The following is a 24,112-nucleotide window of genomic DNA, read 5'->3' as shown; positions in this document are numbered from 1 at the left end:
GCAGATGTTGGCCAGAGTTTTAAGGCTGGATGCCCCCCCAGTCACCATGTGCTGGTCCTATTGGTATATCCAGCTCAAAGTTGCTTAGATTCACACCCAAGACACTTGGGATTGGCCAGTGCACAGCCATGTTTCCTAAATAATGTTTTATATACTATAATTATACCTATTTTCAGTTTTTCACAGGAAAGGTTAGGATCATACCCAATTATTTATCATTAAGTGAAAGAACTTTAACACATGTTTTACGATTATCTTTCAGCATTACAGTATAAATTTAATGATTATCTTAACAAAACAACAATATATAATGTTGCATTTCTATTGTATTTCAATACATAGCTTACTCAAATTAGCATGCTACAAAAAGAAGCACAACAACATGAACATATGGTATTTATTTTGGGGTCACTAATTAAGGCATTAAGTTAGCAAGCATTTCTTCAGTTTTATGATTTGTTTTGAAGATTTCAGAGCAAAGTACAACAGATGAAAGTAAAAAACTTTTTCCAGTACCAGAGATTTCACTTTATGTTAATGAAAAATGGGTGCTACAACAAATCTAATAAGATCAGTTTACGGTGCAAAATGATGCTTGTTTAAACAAAGAAAGATTACCTCTCCACTCTTGAGCCTCGAAAGACTGATCAAGTTTGTTATTTAAATAGTCTATGTTATTTTGTAGCCCAACCATTTCTTCCCTGGAACAGAATTACGTATATTATTCCACACAAACACATATCATTATATTAAATCTTGGGTGCAGTTGCTTTCGAGGCTTGGCATATGATATACAGTATAAATAGCCTACATTTTTTGTTCCTCACTGTGATCACCTAAATATATCTATCATATCAAGCATGTATATTAAAATGATAGTGATGTGAAAAAATCTGTCAGGTAAAAGCAAAACAGATACACCAAAAATAATGTAATAAACCAGTATTATGAATTACCAACCAATAACAAAAAAAAAAAAAAAAAAAAAAACACACTTTTCACCACTGTAAACCCACTTACTATGGTTCCATGGATGTGGGGTGAGAGGTATTGGGGGGGGAGTCAAGCATGGCAGCCACGCACGTGCCCATCTCAAGTCTCAAGGCCTGACAATAAACATCTGTTCCGTCCTTGGTGATTCTTGCGAATGAGGTGCTATCTTGAAGTTATGAAGTGGTACAACAATTGTGCCTAGGTTACACATTTACTGTATGTATGGCATAATGAACAGTTTGATAATGAATATGCATTGATTCAGAGAGCTCACATTGTCTGTCACGAATTATGTTTGCAGCTAAGAGTGTCATATCTGTTACTCATGCCGCACCTACAAGCTGCCGTGACTTTTCGTCAGATGCAGATAATATTTGTCAGGTCAATCTCATGGCAGACTAAATACTTCTGTTACACCACAGTAGTATGTCCTGAAGCCCTATATGCTACTATGTACTTGGTTCTCATTCAACATGATGAGATAGAGAGCACCCAAATATAAAACAGGGAAAATTCCTGTGAAAGATCCTTGGTCCATGTCACAATTTTGAGGGTGAATATTGCCTGTGGTCAAATGTATTTTAAATTGAAAAGCTTTTACTTTCTATTAGTGCTATCTCATGTTTTATAGTCATCTCTCTCAAATGCCAGAATTATCACACAGAATCCTTGACCTTCTCATGACTTGGAAATGGGTAACTGCAGTGAAGGTGGATCTGACCATTATTTCTGAGGTATTGGTTCAAGAAAGAAGCAAGTTCATGACCTAGGTACATGGTATAAAGGATCTTGAAAACAGAGTGACAAGAAGAACTGGTGCAAAACAGTCTGAAGAGCAAGATGAAGGAGTACTGGAAATCCAGAAAGGCTGACAAGTGTTGACCATGGTCCTACATGCACGAAGCAATAATTATGTAAAAAATTGATTTAACATCGCCTTTAAACACCCACAAATGTCACCGTCAATTGCTGAATCGAAACACTGCTACCTTGGGAACAGAAGGACTATAACTCACTGCAACACTGGCAACAGCATGGAAAAAGACAGAACGAAGTTCCAATTATATCATACTGTAGTTCAGTGAACAGCTGAAGGTTTCAAAGAGATTGAGGAGTAGAGTCTTTGTTTGGAGACAAAGTAATTTAAAAAAATTAACTAAGTTCCTCCACTAAACAGAAAAGCATAGGAGCATGGATATATTTGTTTTCCTGTCCTAGTATACTGTAACAGTAAGTGTAGATTATGTCGGCTAGCAATGCACAAGACTTGACACAGGGTGTGTCCGGTCTCTATCTGAATCGTTACAGAAGGGAGGATAGCAAGAAATAAGTATAATGGAGTTTTTCTAAGTTTGTTGAAGAGTTTATTCATAAAGTTAAGGTCAAAATTCAATATCACCTCATTACAGTAAGTGTCTCTCCTTGGGTTGGGCTGGAACTGGTACACTACGGGTGTGCAATGTTCATTTAAACTTGCACCATCTTCCGAGAAGGTCTGGAATATCTCTAATTTTTGGAAGTTCTTGATGATTTAGGAGTACTTGTAGAAATGGGAACGACACTGCACTAGTGTTTGAACGAACTCATAAGATATTCATCTCTGCACAAACAAAGTTATTATTATTAACAATTTCAAACAGATCACAGGTAACGTTAGACTGTCCCTAAAGTCTGATCGAACTTGATGATTATGATATGTCAGTGACGTCGAAGTTAACACAGTCAATAAAATAAGAAATCAAATTGAACCGTAATGTTAATTTCGAATCTGTGATGTATCAGCCACTTATGAAAGAAAATAAACAGGTCTCTTTATCACAGTCAAATATGAATCATGTTGGCTGAATAATAACGCAGAATAGAAAGTATTTCACTTGTTATCACTTTCAATTTCACACAGTTCTATCCTTGAAATAAACTGTAACTAAAGAATCTTATTCTGTGAATTTAGTTCCATTCACAATTAAATAATGTTGAAATGAAAACGCTGTTTGTTCTAGAACTGTCCCGAGTTCGACACAAGTCCTATCCTACGAAGTAGTAAGTGTCTTATGCACGTTATCTACACCAGTTTATTTTATCACAGATTTGAGACTAAGTTCTACCAAGAATCTGATCACTTGGAAAAAATCTAAGTTCGTTGGCCCTGTTTAACTCAATTAATTATGTCAGTAACTTGGTAAAGTAAACGTACAGTTGGAAGAAATATTCTATCACCTGAATTATGTACAGTTTGATATTTCACTGTCAGAAAAGTTCTATTACTTGTGAAATTTAAATACTGGGTTATGTTAAATCACTTTGTAAAAAAAACGTACAGTTTAAAATTTCACTGTCATACAAATTCCATCATCTCATGAAATTAAAACACCAAATTGTGTTCAAGTACTTGGTAAAGTAGAATCGTACTTGTGAGGAAAAAAATATAAGTTCGAACCACACTGTTCACGTAAATAATTAATCACTTGAAATGTACACGTCTTATAGTGGAACTTTTATTACTGTCACACGCAACATGATGCTGAACTATCTTAAGTCTGATCGAAGCATTGCAGAGTTAGAGTTCCATAACGTGGACTTAAACTTTCGTCAAGGTTGAACTGGAGACTTACATTACGGCGGCGGAAAATGACCAACAGCTGACCGACCGGCCTCGACTGTGGCACAAAGTAGACTGGTTTAACAAGCGAAATGCCTGCCTTTTTATACAGGATCTCAGAGAATTGAGGTTATTTTATCTCATTTAATATCTCCCTTAATATCTGACATATTTCTTCCAAATTCGGGGATAACGATCACAAGAAATTGGGCTACACGATGATGTAGTTCATCTTCCCGTACGTTCATCCAATCAAAAGACGCTAACGATAGAATGTTTAGAATTTTCTATCGGCTGACGTAACTTGGCCTTGACCGTGTTCCTCAGGTCGTGATGTCGTAACTCCACTTCGCTCTCAGCTGGCTTGCTTTCAGGCTGCCGGATGTGATCGCTTGGTGCAAAATATAACTTTATACATCGGGGACTCTATCTTGGACCATCATTTCTGGTACAATACGTAGAAGACAGAAACAGATTGCTATACTGGAAGAGCAAGCAGCAAAAATAGGACTTAAAATCTCATAAAAAGCTAAATTTATGACAAATATCAAAAGTGCTCTACCTGAACTTACCCTTGATATGAATAAAATTGCAAGAATAAAGGAATTTAGGTGCTTAGGTGAATGGATCACTGAAAATGGCAATGAAAATAAATCAGTAGCTTTAAGAATTCTGAACATGGAAATTGCTTTACAACGCACAAATAATGTTTATAACAAAAAATGCTTGTCTTGGAACAGTAAAATTCATCATTACTTAACAATCAAACCTGAATCTCTTTATGCTTCAGAAACACTCAATTTACATCATCAAAATTTAAAGGAACAATCAGAGATTAAAGAAAGGAAAATCATAAGAAAAATCTTAGGGACAAGAATTAAAAATAGAATACATTACCCTACACCCAACTCAAAAATATATTTCAAAATATGTTAACTTACTGATACAATGAGACTGCAACGAATTCAATTTATAAGCCATTTGGAAAGAATGAATAATAACAGACTTACTTACCTATCAAATATACAAATTTCTGTAAATCAAATGTACGAGATCAAAATAGTATAAGCAAGTAGAGAAAAACCTCACTGAATTAGGATCACCAAATCTACAGGATAGAAATGTAGTCAGGAAAATTGTTTACACAAGGGGATATGAGGAAGATGAGAAGAAACCAACATGATGTACTTGGTCAGAGGAACAGAAATTACAACAATCGATGAAAATGAAGAACTATTGGGCAAGAAGGAAAGCTCAACAAAGGTTGATTCCGCGCGATCTTAAGTGACTCATTCGTGGTGAAGAATAAGAACAAGAAGAAGAAGAAGAAATACACGGGTTGTCATGGTTACCTTGATGTTAGAAAATTGTTGATGCAAAACTGTCCAGGCTAATTCTAGACAGACCCCCCCCCCCCCGTCCAAAATCATGTCCATGTTAGAAAAATCCTTTACCAGTAGGCCTAATAAGGTTCTCTACTTTCTGGCCAACTTTTTAAAAATTACTGAACACGTGCCTCATCAAGTTATTTGGTCTTCTAATTGGGTGAAGTACAGATTTCTTCCCTGATTTTGAGATTGTATTTTAAATATTTTTTCACTACTGGTACTGACATTTCAAACCCATTAAGATTGTTTTTGTGAATCTCAAAGATCTATCTTCTAGAATGGCTTTTTTGTTTTCCCTTTATTTAAATATTAACAACTCTTAATATTTAACACAATTCATTAACAACTTTTCAAAGGGTACAGCTGGAACAAACCAAAATGCCAAACAATTTTAAAATACATATGTGCTAATCTAATGGTCATTGTCTGTAAGAGACTTCATATGGAACAAACAAACAAACAAACAAAAATAAAATAAAATAAAATAAAATTCAGGCCAAGAGGAAAATAGAGTAAATCCAAATTTCAAATTTAATATAACTCATAATACCAGTATATTGTTTTTACACCGACTTTTGAGTTGAAGGTAAAAACATAATTAATCATGAAGTTGGAAGGATCTCTTATGTCTTCTGAGCTATTGAGCTAGGGTCCTATTTTTATGAATGTCAATGTTTCATCTACTCATGTCCATTTCTAATAGATTTTTCAGATTGTTTCAGATGATTATGGTAATGCACTTGATAGTTCCTATATACAACTTCCTGCAAGAACAAGAGTACCGTGTTAAACCCTGGACCTGAAGAGTAGGTCCCATGGATCCTTAGTAATCTCCAAAGGCTCGGTTAGTTTTGTAGATATATTACATACTACTGATTCTAAGCAGTTCTCAATTTTCCTGATCAGTTTGCAAGTGGATGGTATGAAAGGTATAAGTTAACAAAGATCTGGATCTTTGTCACCACTGATAACCATCAACAACATTAAAAGCTTTAACCTCAATCTCATCTCTCCCCACAATAAATAATGTAAATGATAAAACTTGTGATCTTTTCTTTCAATTATTTATTTATTTATTTATTTATTTATTTATTTATTTCAAAAGAGTAAGTACAGAACAAAAATGGCCAACCGGACACCAGTGGGATCCAAACCCACAACCACCCGATTTTGCGTCGGTTGCTCTACCAATTCATGCCGTCAGGGACAACACTCAATGCAGCTGCATATTGTGTGACCTCAACAAAACTTTGCTGCAGAATTTAGAATAAACACCATGGCCTTTTGTTTGCCGCAGTGCTGTTGCTTCATGACAATGTAAGATCTCAGTCCGCAGCTTGAATGCAAGCTCACATTGAATCATTGGGCTGGCAGCAATTAGATCACCCTCTCTATAGTCCTGACTCTGGGCCTAGTGACTACTCTCTCTTCCTTCATCTGAAAAGGTTACTCAAGCATTTCCACACTGATGAGGAAATGAAAACAATGGTTTGACATGGCTCTCATTGCAGGAGACAGACTTACATGATGAGGGGTTACAAAAACTTCTCATGATACAAGAAATGTTTGAACAAAAATGGAGACTGTGGAAAAGTAGCAGAAAGTTTGTATAATCAGATGAAATATAAACTGCCCAAAAATATTCACTAGTTTTTAAAATTGCAAAACAGTCTTTACTTACAAAATATCCCTCATATTAATAGAATAGTCAACATGGAACACTGAAAGTTTCTCAAATTTCATAACAGTGTATGACTTCTTCTGGCTTTTAGTATTTTGTTTGGCAGCAATTTCATAACTATAAAAATGTATGGTTTAACTTACGCAGTTACAAAATGTTTAAGGGGTACTATGTCTCCAGTAAGTCCTCCTAGTTAACAAACTTAGTGAGTGGACCATTGAAATTTACTATAAACTTAAAAATAAAAATAAAAATAAAAAGAGAGAGAGACAGAGACACACACACACACAACTAATATATACAATTATTAAACTTCTGTAAATATGAGAATAGAGAAGATGAGTGACATATATGAAAATAATTTTATGGTGTTCTGTTTTGTTTTTATGCTACAAAATACCAATGGTTGCATAGAGGAATTAAATCATAATGCCAGTCCTTGAAAGAACTTCAACACCCAGTATTCAGCTAACCTGTACTTCCATTATCCCTCCAGACTGCTCTCTACTATAAACACCAAACTCTATGCACTCCTTCTCAAGTTCTTTATAATTTGTCCATATTTTCTCAAGCTTCCCCAGCAATACTGCATTTTCCTCTCTCAAAGTAGATTTTTCTTCTCTGCAAACAACAGTACAAGATCAAAAGAAGCAAGCATCCAACATAAGCATCCTGCATTTCATGCATAAACTTTCAGAGCCTCAGTTAATCAAGCAATCACATCTAAACATCATTAACTGAATTCAAAATTTTGAAACATTGCAATATATATAAGAAGATAGTGTTCAAAATAGGGGATATGTTAATTAAGTAATTCATTAATGATACTGTATTTTGAAATTACTTCTAAAGCATTATAAGAGATTGTTCCCATCCACTGAAACTGACAGAAGCAGATACTTCAAGCTAACTAGTAACAATGGTAATAACACTACACTATAATGTCATTAATGACCAGACACCAAAGGCACGTAGATTAATCTCACATGTCACAAGCCTATGTAAGACCATGACACATGGATCGACACAAACGCTTTCTTTCAAATTTACATTTTAAGTACAAAGAAGAAATAAGATTAAAAGTGATTGTCAATTATTGATGTTTTTAATTATAATCACAAGAAAGATCTTTCTAAATTAAATGAGACTCTTTTTAACAAAAGAAGACATCACCAGGACACTGAATTCACTAACCTTACGATGAGGTTTGGGCAACACTTTTACAGTTACATCTACTTTAACTTGTTCAGGCTTCTTGGGAGTGGCTGCTTTCTCCTTACATGGCTGCTTCTCAGACCCTAGCATGGAAAGGCTGCATACTAACAAGATTGTATTTTTTAAACAATATAGTAGAGCTGCCCAATTATATGGATGAAACACTTCCTTAACATCAGAAGAAATTAAACTTTTATTTAAAAATAAATAATGTATTTTAAATATATAAACATAATTTAAACGAGGAATTGCCTGTAACAACACTGTGAAAAAGATTTCGGAATATGATTTAAACAAATATATTCTGGAGAAAGATTCTTGTTCCCAGCCATTGAAACTGACAGAAGGAGATACTTCAAGCTGATGCTAACTAATGACAATGTCATTAATGACCAGACACCAAAGGAAAGTAGATTAATCTCACATGTCACTCAAGCATGTCATAAGCTCATGTAAGACGATGAGTGCTCTGTAGAAATGTTTACTAGTTACAGCAATCAAAATGGATGTGAGATATCTTCATCAGTATATTAATTGAAATAAAACGAACCCCTTTCAGAGCAAAGTTTGGGCACCTCAAACCAATAGTAGCTGTAGTGACATTAAATGCATACACTACAGTGCCATTAATGATCAGACACTCATACGAACTGGCTAAACGGGATCTGCTATGGAGTTGATACGGCTGAGGTCTGTCTAACCACTCTTAAATGACAACTGACAACCAGGACATGATACCTGAAATTTGATCACAAGAAGTGAGCTCTTTACCAACTGCACAACTCAGCTGATCCAATAGAAGATGAAACATTTAAGAAACATGCAGAATTGTTATCGTAGATATTAAACTAAATTAACTAATTTTACATAGTTTGAGTTACCAATTCATAAGGATCTTCCGTACATACAATGTGCAGAATTGAAATGGCATGGAACTTAAATGGAATAACATGCCGTACAGTACATCTCACATTCTCAAGCAGTTCATCCAAAAATGACTGCCCAATAAAATAAATAGAATGATCACATGTTTGAGATGAACACTTCTGAATAAGGGAATCTTGTATAACAAGAATAAAATAAATGAAAACAATGTGGACTTGTTAAGAAGAAGAAGCAACAAGCTTGTAGTTTTATGCAACTTTCAATATTGTGTTCAAGGCCTTCCGTGTGGAATTCGTATCACAAGGGCATGATTTTTAATTACAATAATCCTACGTGCATTGGCTGGGATTTGAACTACGGCCACTTTAATGAGAAGCTAGTGAAGATGCCAGTTGGCAATCATGCGCAACCCCCTCCACTCTTAAGAAAATGCATTCTCAATCCCACAGAAGAGTCCAAAGGAACCCAAGTGAGCTGATAACAATACTCATGTTGAACAGAAAATCTACCAAGATGATATTCTTTACTGGCGGGTTTTCTTATTATCCTACATTACTCTCATCAGGTAGGGCCTACTGAAGACTTGTCAAGATGGCTCTAGGGTGGGGGTTCAGTAGAATAACATTCCCTGCCTGTCGTAAGAGGCAGGTAAAAGGGTTTGGTGACCACGGTTCCCTTAGCTGACTGGTATTGCTTCCACTTACGTCAGGCTCCTCGCTCTTATCTTTCCTATCCGAACTCCCTTGGTCAGCTCTTGCTCTTTTCTGGCCCCAATGGCATTAGGTTTTTGTGGCCTAGGAATTCTTTCATTTTCACACCCTTCGTGGCCCTTCCTTTCTTTTGCTGATACCTTCATTTTTCGACGAGTTGGACCTCTTCCATTTTCCTTCTGAGGAGTGTTAATAGGAGATGGTTGCCCAGTTGTATTTCTTTTTAAAACAATAATCACCACCACCCTTTAACCTTATGTAGCAGTAATGGGATCTGGCAACCCTCTCAACCATTTTGCTTGTGGAGTGAGATTTTCAGTAGAGAAGTGTAATATGAAAATACTGTTTGCTCAAAAGCTATTTTCGTCTGTTAAAAATATTCTCTTTATTATTAATACAGTATGTTGGAATTATATTTTATTTCCACTGGTTAATTTTAATATGTAAACAACAACAGAAAATTTTCATAACAATTCAAAAAAAGGCAAACAAAGGCATTAAATTTCCAAGTAGAACACGTAAGCTAAAATAGGAAAAAAAAAAAAAAAAAAGGAGGCAAAATAGTAACTGGTTCTATTTTTTCCAAATCTATGGAAACAAGTGTATCTCTATTTGACACTTCGATATATCCACCCAGAGCTCTATTCAGTTACAAACTCAGCTATGTTAATAGGATTTAAAATGTCATTTTCACTGTTTTGCTTTCTTTAAAACAACCATCAAAACTGTTATGTTATTGCTGGATGCAGTGAAACACCTCATAGCTGACTGTAGCACAGGTCTTTGTTCCCTAAATTATTTACTGTACTGCAGGAGCCAACCGGAACCTTCGGTCCTCTGGTTTCAAAAAACAATGTTTAAAGCAGATAACATTGTTGTCACTACCACAAAATCAGGAAAAATGGGGAATACATAACCGAAAATATGGTTTAGAGAAGCCTTTTTCACGTTCTCAAAAAGCGTGTGCATCTCTGCATATCATTATTTTTGCATACCTGGGCCATCAGAGCTGTCCACTACCAACAACATGAACAGTACTCACGTTGCTTCTCATTGATCTACAGTACATGAGAGATTCACCACATGATTTGCAGACTTGCAGTTACATCTGGAGGCTGATTTTCTGCATGTTGTCCTCTTACAGTACAATGATTGTGTCAAAAAGGTTTCAAGATGGGTTTCGAGCTGTCTTACCTGTTACTTCCCTTGTTAGATACTGTAAATACTAGAAAGCTGGACAACATAATGATGGGAATTTAGAGGATAATAATAATAATAGCTAGTGACCTCTAGGGAGGCCTGGTGATCTTTTGAGTTGACACCCATGGATGAAATGTAAAGATGAAGATAGCACAAACACCTGGTCCCCGAGCCAGGGGAAATAACTGATGAAGGTTAAAATCTCTGACCCAGCCAAGAATCAAATCTAGGACTCCTTGAACCAAAGGTCAGCAGGCAAACCAGTTAGTCATGAAGTCAAACAATGAGAGGACGATCTTGATTATTTAACTGATAAACAGAGGAAATAAGTTGCCATATTTTTGTTTACCTTAACTTCCCAAACAGTTTGGGTTGCTGACTAGGACAAAGTATAACCAACGGTATATTATAGTCTAAACATTGAAACTACAGTTAGAAATATGTGAGATGGGAAATGACTGGAAGTGGAAATAGAACTATCACATTGGATCAGTATGTATTAATTCTTGAGGTTGAACAGGTGATTTCTCAGTATCTGAATCAACCCCTTCAAAGGGCAGAGCATGGCATTCCAGCAAATCTGTGGCTGGATCCCAAGAAATTTGAAAAACTGACAACAGATCTTGGTAATGTCCCACAGGTTCCAATCATCAGCCCAACTATATGTAATTCTTAAATGTACGCTTGCTAGAAGTAGCTTCTTTTTCTTTGCTTCAAGTGTGAGAGAATCAGCAATCTTGGAAATGTCCTAGTCCGTTGCCCAGGAGACACCTGGATGTACAATCTCAAAGTGAGATACAACCTTCTCCTGGTCAAAAGCTGCTTGATTATAATACCCCTTGTCCAGTGCTTCCACCTTCAGCCATGCAGTGTACCTCCTCATGAACTTTGTTTTAGCAATCATCTTCAGTATGAGATGGTGTGAGTTATTTCTTAAAAAGCTCTCTATGATGACAAAGGCCAACGGCATAAGCAAGGGTTATGATCTTACTGCAGTGCCCACAGTGGGTATCACCTTGGCTTTGCTCAAAAAGAGCTCTTACTGGAACAATGTTGCACTGCATTTTGAAGGTGTTTCTTCACTCAGAGCTTGTAAGTCCCATTTTAATCACAAGTCATATGTTAGCTGGAGGAAATTCTACACCAAGCCCATGAGCTTTTAGAGAGCACCATTTCTGATACTTTGTTTCTTAACAATCCTCTGACGTCCTTTCATGTTTCACTTTGAAAGCAAGTTGAGTCCTTTGTATCCTTAGCGATGCAAATGAATAACACTTACTAGAGCACTGGCCTTCTGAGCTCAAGGTGGCAGGTTTGATCCTGGCTCAGTCTGGTGATATTTGAAGGTACTCAAATATGTCAACCTCGCGTTGGTAGATTTATTGGTATGTAGAAGAACTCCTGTGGAACAAAATTCTGCAACATCAGCATCTCAAAAAACTGTAAAAGTAGGTAGTGGGACGTAAAACCAATAACATTATTATTACTATAATGACCTGGAATTTCAAGAATTATGCAGCTCCAATCTTTGCCTGTAGTGAATGTGATAAAACTTGGGCAGGAATCTCAGTAGGGGTGTTTTCTGAAAAATGTAGTAGCTTGGGACCAAACCACTTAATTATGACTACTCATTCCCTTCTGTGCACAGCTACAATGCATAGTTGAGTCATTTCATTATGAGCACCACGTAACATCTTGAACACCTGTTGTGTGCAACACAAGCAGTAGCTACAGAGGCTGGGAGTAACTCCACAACATGCTGGTAGGTTGCCACAAATATCAGGAACCATGAAGACTGCACTGCATCCCACAGCTGCTGGAGGGTGGATAGTTGAGGATCCATACACTGAGCATTACTATTAAGGTAGTTCCTCAATTGTTTAAGCATATTCAAGTCCAGGTATTTAAGAGACCAGGGAAACCTTTTACGTGCTGAATGATTTTACAGCTTGCTACCTCTAAGTGCAAAAAGTAAAACTATAACTGTTAACATTTTAATGAAGGATTTTTTGATGATATAATACAGCGTGAAAAACTGGCTGTTGTTCCACAATATTTGTTTACATTAGAGACTAACTCCACCTATAGATGACAGACATCTGAAAAAAAACCCCAAAAAACCCACCTTATTGTATACTTCTTTTTTTTTTTTTTTGTTGCTAGTGCTTTATGTCGCACCGACACAGATAGGTCTTATGGCGATGATGGGACAAGGAAGCGCTAGGAATATGGAAGGAAGCGGCTGTGGCCTTAATTAAGTTACAGCCCCAGCATTTGCCTGGTGTGAAAATGGGAAACCACGGAAAACAATTTTCAGGGCTGCCGACAGTGGGGTTCGAACCTACTATCTCCCGAATACTGGATACTGGCCGCACTTAAGCGACTGCAGCTATTGAGCTCGGTATTATTTACTTCTGAAAGCTGAAGTATAAGCTTAAGTAGTACAACATAAATGCCCATGAGATGGCAGAACATGTCAGAGATGAGCTGGGCTCTCGGAGTGTGTACTGGAGTGAACTGGTGTAGCAACGGTGTATCAGCTGCGTCAGCCTAACTAGAGATCTTCATAGCACTCAACCGGGTTCAGTCTAGGAACTTAGGAAGTCAGGGAAGTACTTGACAGTTTTAGTTGTGTTCTTTCAACCACAGGCAGATATTTCTAGCTGTGTTACATGTTGCATACTGCTATATTGGAAATTCCCATCTGCCCCAGGGAAGACAAACATCATGCAAGAGTGTAAGTGATCTGTAAGGATGGATTCACAAGGATGAGTGTTATAGAGAATGCCAAGAAAACATTCCCCAAAATATTAGCTTGTGTTTTGCCTGCAACGACTGCAGGATGTTATTTCTCTGCTGTTTATTGCCTCACATGCCAGCTTCCAATTGTTTGATGAAACATAAAATGGTCTCAATGGAGAAGGAGCACATAATGGATATATAAAATTAAAAATCAATGTGAAAGAGTGGGGATTGATAACAAGAGAGCCTATTTAGTTGAAGATGGCAGTGATGTGGAGATTGTCCTTGTTCCTGTTCATATTTCTGTTATTCTATATAAAACTTGATTTGTCTCTTGTTACCTTTCCATTACTTATATTGGCCCATTGGGTTCCTCTTTTCCTTTAGTGTTTCTCCTGTGTTCCTGGTCTTCACCACCTGCATTCTTTATTTTATTGTCTCTTCCATTTTTCTGTATTTATCTGGCTTCTTCTTATGTTACACTTCTGAGATCAAGATAATATCTGTCAAGATGGCTCCTCAATGAGCTTATATACCCTCCTTTCTGATGAAGCTGCAGAGCAGAAATGAGCTCGCTGGGGCCTAAGAAAAATTGGAATTGATGGGAAGAAAGCCCATCTACTGATGAAGGCAGAGTATGACGATGTGGAGATTGTCTTTGTCCTTTTCTGTTTTCATGTTTGTCGTGGTCAACTTTTTTTTATTGCTCCCTCTTCCGATGTTGACCTGTTCCGTTCAACCAATTATGTTTTCTTTTGCATGTTCCTTTCTTGCTATAGATGCCTTGATTTGTTCACTTCTTTGTTCCTTTCCAACACTTGAATAGGTTTACTAAGGTTTCTCCCACAACACCCAAATGAAAATGTTATCTTTCTTCTCATCATGATCGCTTCCTTTCAATCATTACAAACACATACACTCTAACAGAACCACAGGAACACAGATTAACAAGTAGAACTCACAGGAGTATGTCTTGTCTTTTGAAAGCTACGGATTTCACCTTTAATTATATTCAAATGTTAACCTTGTAGTTTGCTCCAACAATATGGTAATAATTCTTTATAGATTAATATCCTATTTGCGTATGAGTGCGTGCACACATATTCTTTGTCTTATGTTAGTGTTCCCTTCCTCCTTTCAGACATGCTTGCTGTTAACAATTCCTAAACCTAAACAAAAAAACTGTACGGCAGAATGGTAATCAAATGTATCTATGGTATAAAACATGCTGAAGGTAGGATGACTGTTTGTCATTACAGCAGTAGACTATAGTGAGCTGTACCTTAATTACGGCCATGGATGCTACTTTCCCGATCCCAGCCTTTTTCCATACTTGGAATGCTGAAAACCTTCAATGTGCTAGTGCAACATTAAACCATTAGGGGGCAAAAAAGCCTATTTTTTGGGGGTACATCAGTTTGTCATATACAAATACACAAATCACTCTGCGTGATTAGTAACATTACTGTGGTGTGAAAGTGGATTTTAAAATGGAATAAGGAGTAACTCCAAAATTTTGAGTTTAAGTTAAGGAATCTGCTTACAGAGTGTTTTCAAAAGTGCTCTCAAAAGTCTATAACCAAGACCACTGACCAAACTCTGAGTTTTGTAGCAACAATCTCTTTTCAAACTGAGCTCACACTGGAGGACAAGGATTTGGACAGGTGGACACCAACACTAGTTCTGGAAACAATGCAAAACTTACTCAGCCAGAATAACCAATTACTAGATACAAAGTATTGGGTCTTTGGCATTTTATCTGGGCAATTCAGATCATCACCAAAGGTAATCCAAATACAGTATGAATTACTGCTTAATTTGGGTCTGTTCCAATTTCTTTATCAGACGCATCAATAACTGTAAGATTAACAGGTCAAAGGTCCTACCCTCAAATCATAGGTCATTACTGGGTATGAAACTTGGGTTTAGCAGTCATTGTGATAAGAAAGCCCACAGTCTCAGACTTAAGGTGATGATGCAAAGTCAGTAGTGGAGCACAGGATATGTTCTAACATGAACAGAGTTGTAACGAGAATATGTTTCTCCTTCTAACACACCACAGATATTTCCTGAGATAGCAATGGAAGGATAATTATCACATAAGGCAGCCACTCTGCTAGAGAAAGGACAGGTTCCTGCACTAAAACAGATTTTCTACTCAAACAAATAGCCTAGAAATTAGGATATAAAGAGGATGGTAGTTTATCCCACCCTGCTTACTTTCTGGATTTATCCCTTCCATGATTTATTTTTGCTCTCAAAAACTACGTTTAAGCAGCAACAGCATTTTGGCACCCTAACAGAGATTCAGGCTGAAATACAAATTCAGTAGGTATTTGATGCAATTCAAGATAAGACCTTACAGGGGAAATATCAAGCTTGACTGAAGCAATAGGAACAGTTGTATTGAAATATGAAGGCCCTACTTCAAATAGCATGGAGATTAAATCTAAAGGAAACCATTAAGAACACAATCTGAATTCATTTTTAGAGTATCATATAAAACTAAAATGATCCATAGAAATAGGAAAAACTACAATAACATGACCATTTTCGCAGGTTATACATAGGAAGCAAACTGTTTTATATACTAAATATAACAACCCAAAAATAAAATACTTGAGATGAGCAAGTTCGAGCCAAACATGCAACAGATGAGAGAAATTTCACTAATAATTTATTATTATTATTATTTTATGAAAAGAAGAAAAAGAATAAGAATGATAGGAACAAAGACATACCTATGCATGTAAAAAACATATGCATATACTGTAAAGTTAAAAAAGGAAAACTGAAGTATGATCTAGATGAAGAAGTATAATCTTCAATACTCAAATCTGACATGAAAGTTTGTAGATGATACTAGCAGTCAAGGAAAAAAAAAAAACAAAAAAAAAAAACAAAAAAAAAAAAACTTCACAATGCATTTGAACACAACACAACAGCTCCATGCAAATTATTACAACACAAAGCAAGACCAAGAACACAATGCACAGACAGGACCTCAACATTTCCATTCACTCATACAGCAAAGTCAGTTCTTGTCCAACCAATCAACCAACCAACAGGATAAATGTATATGTTTTGTTCATAATCAAGTTGATAAATGTTATATATATTTTTTAAACTACCTAACAAACTGGGAAGAAACAAGACTGCTTACTGGAACAAAACAAACCGGTGCTGCCCCTTTCTGAATTACACAACTCTATTTTATTCTCATGGCCAGGCGTGTCCATCTAATAATGCAGTTACGCATGACTGGATAAGAAAAATATAAAACATTTACAGTAGTAGGCAGGGGGAAGGAGGGGATGGAGGAAGGATCATATTATGGAAGGAATATGTAGGATACCAAAGGCAAAGTGGGGACAGACTAGCCCAAAGGCTGATAATTTTGTTGAAAAAAAAAAAACAAAAAACAAAAAACAATTGCACTAGAGGCTAGTTCACCTGCATAAAACTATACTGATAAGTAATTAATTTTTGAAGTCATCACTTGATCATCTGTTTCTGCCTATTTTTGTAATGACAGACTAATGACAGTCCAGAGCACTCCTAGTCCCATCTTGCTCCTCCTTTCCTTCTATTCAACCCTTCCTTGGTCTGTCGATGGTATTCCACATAATCACTCTACAACACTTCCAGTCTTCAGCATCATTTTACACAACACTCTTTTCCTTTATGACCAATGAAGATGTAATGTCAAAATATTTACTGACTGTTTTGTTTTAATCTACTATACATGGGCCATTCTTGTCTACGTATGTTATTCTTCCTCTTTGCATTTTTCTTATCCAGGTAGATTAATTTTCTATGTATTGCCCTTGTTTCACAAACATCCACACATTTTGTAATCCAGATTTGGTTAGCACTATGGCCTTTTTTTTTTTTGCTTCCATTACTCTTACTACGTCATTCTTACATTCATGTCCTATGTCTATTAGCATTATGTGGCTTCATCATCTAAGCCAATTCCATTTTTTAACCTTATTGGTTTTACATCCCGCGACTTGGATGTGGTTATCTTGAGCAGCGAGGTATCTCTGTGGCTAGTTCCACAGCTGGATATACGGCTAAATCTACTTTGTGGATCTGTGGACAGTGCCACACTGTTGATGGTGAATGCAAACAGTGTGACACTCAGTACAGATCCCTGTGGTACTCCATTTTCTTGAACGTAATATTGAGGAAATGCATTCCCTACTCGGATTCGAAAGAAACAGAGGGACATGAAGGCCTCAGTAAACGTTGGTAAATTTCCCCGAAATTCACAATGGTGTAGGGTGGAGACAACCCCCCTTTTCCAGGTCAAAAAACAAGAAGACTGTCAAAAAAACACAGAGGCTAGATGTTCCTTCTGGAGAAAAGCCTCCTGAATGATGTTCGAGTCCTACCAGGTGATCGGTGGCACACCGATGAGAATGAAAACCACACTGGTAATTAGTTAAGAGCCTTCGCTCTTCCATGGTCCACACAAGTCGTTGGTTCACCATCCTTTCAAATGGCCTACAGAGGCCACTTATAAGGCACATTGGCCTATAACTGTCTATAAAAGCTTTGGATCTTTACCTGGTGTGGGAATTGGTATTACAATTCCCACGCACCATTGAGACAAAAACACTCCCTCACTTCATATTCTGCTGAATAGGGTGAGGATATCGCTGAGACATTGGTCACTCAAATGTTTAAGCATTTGACATGACTTTTGTCTGGCTCAAGAGCCATGTCTTTGCACAGCACGAGTGCACTCTGCAATTCTCACTCTGTACAAGGCACGTTATAGGAATCCAAAGTACTAGAGGTGAAGGAGAGTGTGTGCCTCTGCCTTGAGCTTAATAGTAAGAAATACAGTGTCATATCTCCCAGAGTTGGACATATCTGTGAAATATGACATGATGTGATCTCCATTAATGGAGATTTCAGGGACTGAGGGCATATTCTGGACTCCAACAATATGGTGGAACTTTGTCCAAACTTGTGATGATGGGGTATGTGCCATCATGGAAGTCACATACTTTCACCAAGTAGCTTTCTTACTATCTCGAATCAAGAAACAGGCTTTAGTGCAGATGCACTTAAATGCAATATAGTTGGCCTAGAATTCTGATTATAATGCTTGAAAGCCTGTTGGAAATCATGTATGGCTGCTGCAATTTTGTTGATCATGGGACCTGTTTCTGGTGAGGAATACCAGATGAGGAAGGTATTGTTTCCTCTGCAGAGGCCCAAATTTCAGTTGTAATGGAACAGACCCCAGCACTTCATCGGGCATCACAGCATGTTTTCAAAACTCTGGCCAAGTTGCCTGCCGAAATAACCAGTGCTTCGGTATTTTGGTTGTGTTTGATTCAAGAGTGTGAGAAGTATCGGGAAAGTGGTCACTACCACAGAGGTCATCGTGTGCTTGCCACCATAACAGGGGAACTAGTGCACGGCTGCACAAGGTGATATAGAGGTGGGAGAATGTGCCATGTGTGCTGCTGAAGTGTGTAGGCTCCCCTGTGTTGAGCACACAAAAATCAAACTGTCCCCCTAGCGCAGGAAGACGGAGCAGGACAGGGTAGTTCCAATTAATTACAAATACACACCGTACTACAGGAAGCACATCAATGCACATTATCAGTAAGATTTTGTACATAAAGTACATGTGGATATTAATTATAATGTCCTAACCTTCTTATGTGAAGCAACATCAATGATCTCTTAATTACGGATATTCTCTTGCCATTGTTGCCACTTGTTTGTATAGTATGATACATCATTTTCATTATCTTCCTGTCACCTATAACAAGCTCACTGAATATCTGTGTAATGAAGATATTCTCAATATGATATTTACATTAATTACATGTTTGATCTGCATGCCAGACTAGCAATAAAATGAGGTCAAATCACAAAGCAGCTGCAAGCAACCAAATTGGATAGACATACCTCAGCTAGTTGGGAAATATCTGCTGATATACACTGTCCAAATGAATTAGCAGAGTTTTGGAACATACGCCATACTGCACAGAACAATAATTGGCAAATGGCAACGCTACTGGATATATTTGTATTATTTACAAATAAATTAGTCAACAAAATATCATTTAATTTTCATTCATTTTTACAAAACAAACTTAAATGTCTGAACAGTGTCAAAAACTGTGGGAATAGCTGCTTATCCACTCATCCAGTTAGGTTTACTTCAGAGTTTGAAACCGTTAGTATCATGTATGCCCTCTGTACACATTTATCATAGCTTGACACCTACATGGCATACTCCATAAGACTATGGAGGACACTCTGTGGTATCCATCCCCATTCTTTAATAAGAGCCTGTGAGAGTTCCTAGATTGTCTGTGGTGCAATAGGACGACCATGATCACGCCTGTCAAAAATGTCCCACACGTGCTCAATAGGATTCATGTTCAGACTCACCGCTGGCCATTCCTTCGCTTAACTGTGAAGCCATCTCAGGACATCACTGGTGTTGTCCGCTACATGCACCCTAGTATTGTCATGCATGAGAAGGAATTCAGGGCCAACACACTAGCAGCAACCACCATATGGTCTAACAAGATCTGGTTGATGTACTTCCTGGTGTTAAGGTGGCCACAGACAACGACAAGATCTGTAAGTCTGTCAACACTAATGCCACCCCACACCATGACAGAACCTTGTCCAAATCTGTCCACTTACTGCACAACATTTGGCAAGTAACATTTACCATGGCCTCTTCATTCAAGTACATGGCCATCACTTTAATTCGGGGAAAATCGTGACTCGTTTGTAAACAACAAAGCTCTGCAATAGCCAATTGATGTGGTTATTGGTGACCAGAAGACAAGCTGCTTGACCTTGCCATGTTAAGTGAGGCACTCAAACACGTTGTTTGGGTTTAAGTTCCTTTTATATAACCGGTTCCTTACAGTCTGATAGGATACCGTGACTCCTGTTGCCCTTCTGAGGTCTTCTTTCATTGTCAGTTCTCTGGCACTGGCGGTACGATGATCCAATGCAGAAATGACCAGGTATTGGTCATCATTTTGTGTTGTGACGCATTGATGATCTTGTCCAACCTGCCTGGTGAACTGATCTGTCTCCCTGTATCAATTTCATAACCGATAAATGATAGGGAGACATTGAAGCAACACAATGAGAAGTCTGCCCTTCCTAGATCAAACTGACTGCTCTTGTGACTTGTACATTGTTAATATGCATTGTATGTGCTTGTAGTTAGACAATGACAACTTCAATCTGTTTATCTTGCTGCGACACACCGACACACGGGTATTCACTTTGTTCTGAGAGGTCTCCTGGCATCGCACTGCAGGACTAAGACTATAGAGACAGTATGGCTCAGATGTTTACTGCTTTAAATACACAACAAAGCCACCAGTACCAATTGTGTCGAAAGTACTGTAACATACTGGATGTTCAAAACATGTTCCGCTAATTCTTTTGGTCACTGTAGTTATGAACACCTGGTTTGAAAGTCTACAGAGGTGCCCTAGTAGTGAGATTACAAAGTAAAACATCAATATTTTACTTTCAAGGAGTCTGAGCAGCTACTCCATATGGTTATCAAGAGAAAATGGGCTATCAACTTGAGGTCGCATCACATTGATATTTTAAACATTTGTTCATCTTTATATGAAGCCACATATAGAAAGATAGGAGCATGCAACAAGATAAACAGAATGACAGGTCAGCATGGGAAGAGGGAGAAATAGAAAACACAAAATGATGAGGAAATTCTCCACATCTTCATACAATGCTATTATCAAATAGATTGGCTCTCTTCTCATCAATCCCAGTATTTCTACATTAATTTCTTCTCAGTTCCTGATGAGTTCATTTCTGCTTCCATTACCTTTTCCTGTGTTTCTTCTTATCCTTTATTTCCCGATATCAAGCCTGAAGATCTGCCAAGATGGCCCTGCACTGAGTGTTGAAGCCCACCCTCCTGGTGAAGCTGGGAAGCAGAAACAAGCTTGTCAGGGGCCAAGAAGAAATTAATGTAATAGTACTGGTTTGATGAGAAGAACAATCTATTTGAAGACAGCAGTGTTCCCAACTTTCTATAAATGACTCAATAATTAGAAACAGGTATGCTACAGCGCAATGGCAGAAATGCAGACAAGTAGGTAGGAGTAGAAGCAGCTTGAAAATTGCATATAATATTAGACAAGCTCCAGCAACCGCTATACAAAGATTTAGAAATACGATCTTGTCACGCAGAAAAATTTATTCATTAAGTGAGAATTATATACCCAAACAAGCATGTCATATTTCTAGGCAGCCCTTTTTTTTTAAATACTGTCATGACTGCCAACATTTTTAATAAAAGAGTCAAATCAGAAAATGAATTATACTGCAAGAAATAACTGGTTTGATTTCTCTCATACTTTCAAGAGCACACCACAACACAAGACTGAAAATTTGCCCAATAACATACTTTCCTAACGATTTCTTTAAAAAAATTGTATTTTTCAGGAATGACAGAAGCACGATACAGTTCTTCCAGTATGGAAGGCAATGTAATAGTATAAAATGTTGCCCAACAAGACATAAAAAAAAGCACAGTACAAAAAAGGAAAACTAACTATGCTCAAAGAGAACAAGCATTCACAAACTAATCTGACTGAACTTACTATTTTTATTTTGTATCTTCTATTCTATTAAAATATTAAAATCAAAACTGAGGCATGCATATTCAAATTTATAAACTGAAAATAATTTCATCAGAACAACAAAAACAAGAAACCCAAAAACATGCAAGTAAAATCACAAAAGCAGGATAGAATAAATGGCAATATGATTAGCAGGGAGGCCTGGAAGAAAGGGATTTTGAAATAGGATTATACATTCAAGAATAATTATATTTTATAAAAATCTTATTATAACATTTTCATTTTTTTATGACAAAAAATTATAAAACATGTGTACTAACTTTCATTTCCCGACTACATACCCTTAGCCTTACAATGATTGGAAGTTCTCTTCAATGGGAATTTAAAGGATTATTTAAAAGATTCAGTGCCTTACTATTCGAAGGTTCATGAAAATCAATTGTCAAATAGATGTACCAGTTCACTACTTGATATTTTAAATTATTTTCAACACATAAGAAAGGCATGTATTTGCCATGAAAAATGTAAAAATGAAAAATTGGAAGATGAGAGGTGGGGGAAGACACCACAGTTGGCCAAAGAACAGAGGTATAGTAAAAATGCCTTCCTGTGTATAACCAGTTTGGAAGTTTCTCTATATTCAAAGCTTAATCAGTCTACAGTTTTTCAAAATGGCTGATTAAATATAACATGATTATACTGTACATAATAAATCAAACTTATTATGCTACTTGCACGGTTCGTTTGGAGGGCTCACATACAGAGCCATGAAAGTCTAAACTAAAGAGCTGTACGTTTGTCCTCAAAACTAATAATGAGTCTGCCATTCCTGCTTCTATGTTCACAGTCTAAAGCTTTCTCATGAAAAGATAACCTTCCTAAGCCACTCAAAATTTATATAATTCTTTTCTGGATGTCACTGGTTGTTTCTCAAGACAGAACTACTTTAGATACCTACATCTAAAGTAGTTAACCCAACTGAATATTTAACGGAAGTCCACAATACTGAGTCTGAACAACTGGCCAATTGCAACGGTTAGTAAACTAGCACAAATACTTGATGAAAATATCACGATGCGCAACTTCCCATAATGGTAAAAGATACAAATGAAATGAAATGAAATGCTGTATGGCTTTTAGCGCCGGGAGTGTTCGAGGACATGTTCAGCTCGCCAAGTGCAGGTCTTCTGATTTGACTCCCGTAGGTGACCTGCACGTCATGATGAGGATGAAATAATGATGAAAACGACACATACACCCAGCCCCCATGCCAGCGAAATTAACCAATGATGGTTAAAATTCCCGACCCTGCCGGAAATCGAACCCGGGACCCCTGTGACCAAAGGCCAGCACGTTAACCATTTAGCCACGGAGCCGGACGCAAAAGATAGAGCTCAAATGAAACCGCTAAATTTTATATTTTTACAATTTAACACGTTCGCGGCCGCTCAGATTTCGGTAACCGTTCCCACCATACCGTAGTACTTTATTTTGCTTAATGGAGTTCATTTGTGTCCTCATGCACTTTAGATTATCAATTAAAATATTTCAATAATATTTCAAATAATAACCATGACGATGATTGATGAGATTTTTTCTTCCGGTGCGGATAGATGCAGCGTATGCGTCATGACAGGTAACGAAGTGTAAAGAAGGAAAGAATGATTTTTTTTCCATTATACATCAATAACTTTTCTACAACAGACAAATTCATTTTTGAACACTGCTCACAAAAGTGGTGTGTAATAAAATCCTTATTACGCCACTGCTATGTGAACAATCGTTGTACAAAGTAAACAGTCAATACAGGAGCCTATAATAAGGCGCTGCAACAAATACAGGTAGGAATGGCATTGTTTGGAGCCAATTACTTCTGTCTTTTATGGAATTCCATGAAGTATTGCTCTAGACACAAGCCTGGCTGTCCTGGACACTCACTGCAATAGAGCATGCTGTCCCGCGCTACCCCTCTTTGTAACACTGTCTGAACGGTTTCCATGATCTCCGCCCAATCTCCTTAGCCACACATTTACTGGAAAAATACGTTCCTGTAAGCAGACTCATAGATTTTGGGGGCTTAT

At 37.2% G+C, this 24,112-nt stretch overlaps 1 protein-coding gene across 3 annotated transcripts in view; it reads right to left on the bottom strand.

The window, feature by feature from the left end:
• The window catches only part of LOC136876967 (uro-adherence factor A), a 203,144-nt gene that overhangs the window by 8,920 nt on the left and 170,112 nt on the right, over positions 1-24,112 (bottom strand). For all 3 annotated transcript variants that reach the window (XM_067150737.2, XM_067150739.2, XM_067150738.2), the window contains exon 11: positions 7,135-7,282. In XM_067150737.2, the coding sequence (XP_067006838.2) occupies positions 7,135-7,282 (148 nt within the window). The remainder of the gene's footprint in view (positions 1-7,134; positions 7,283-24,112) is intronic.

Source organism: Anabrus simplex, chromosome 7, assembly GCF_040414725.1.
Source record: "Anabrus simplex isolate iqAnaSimp1 chromosome 7, ASM4041472v1, whole genome shotgun sequence".
Classification (NCBI taxonomy): Eukaryota; Metazoa; Arthropoda; class Insecta; order Orthoptera; family Tettigoniidae; genus Anabrus; species Anabrus simplex.
The sequence above is the reverse complement of the archived record's forward strand: the minus strand, read 5'-3'. Positions and strand labels throughout refer to the sequence as shown.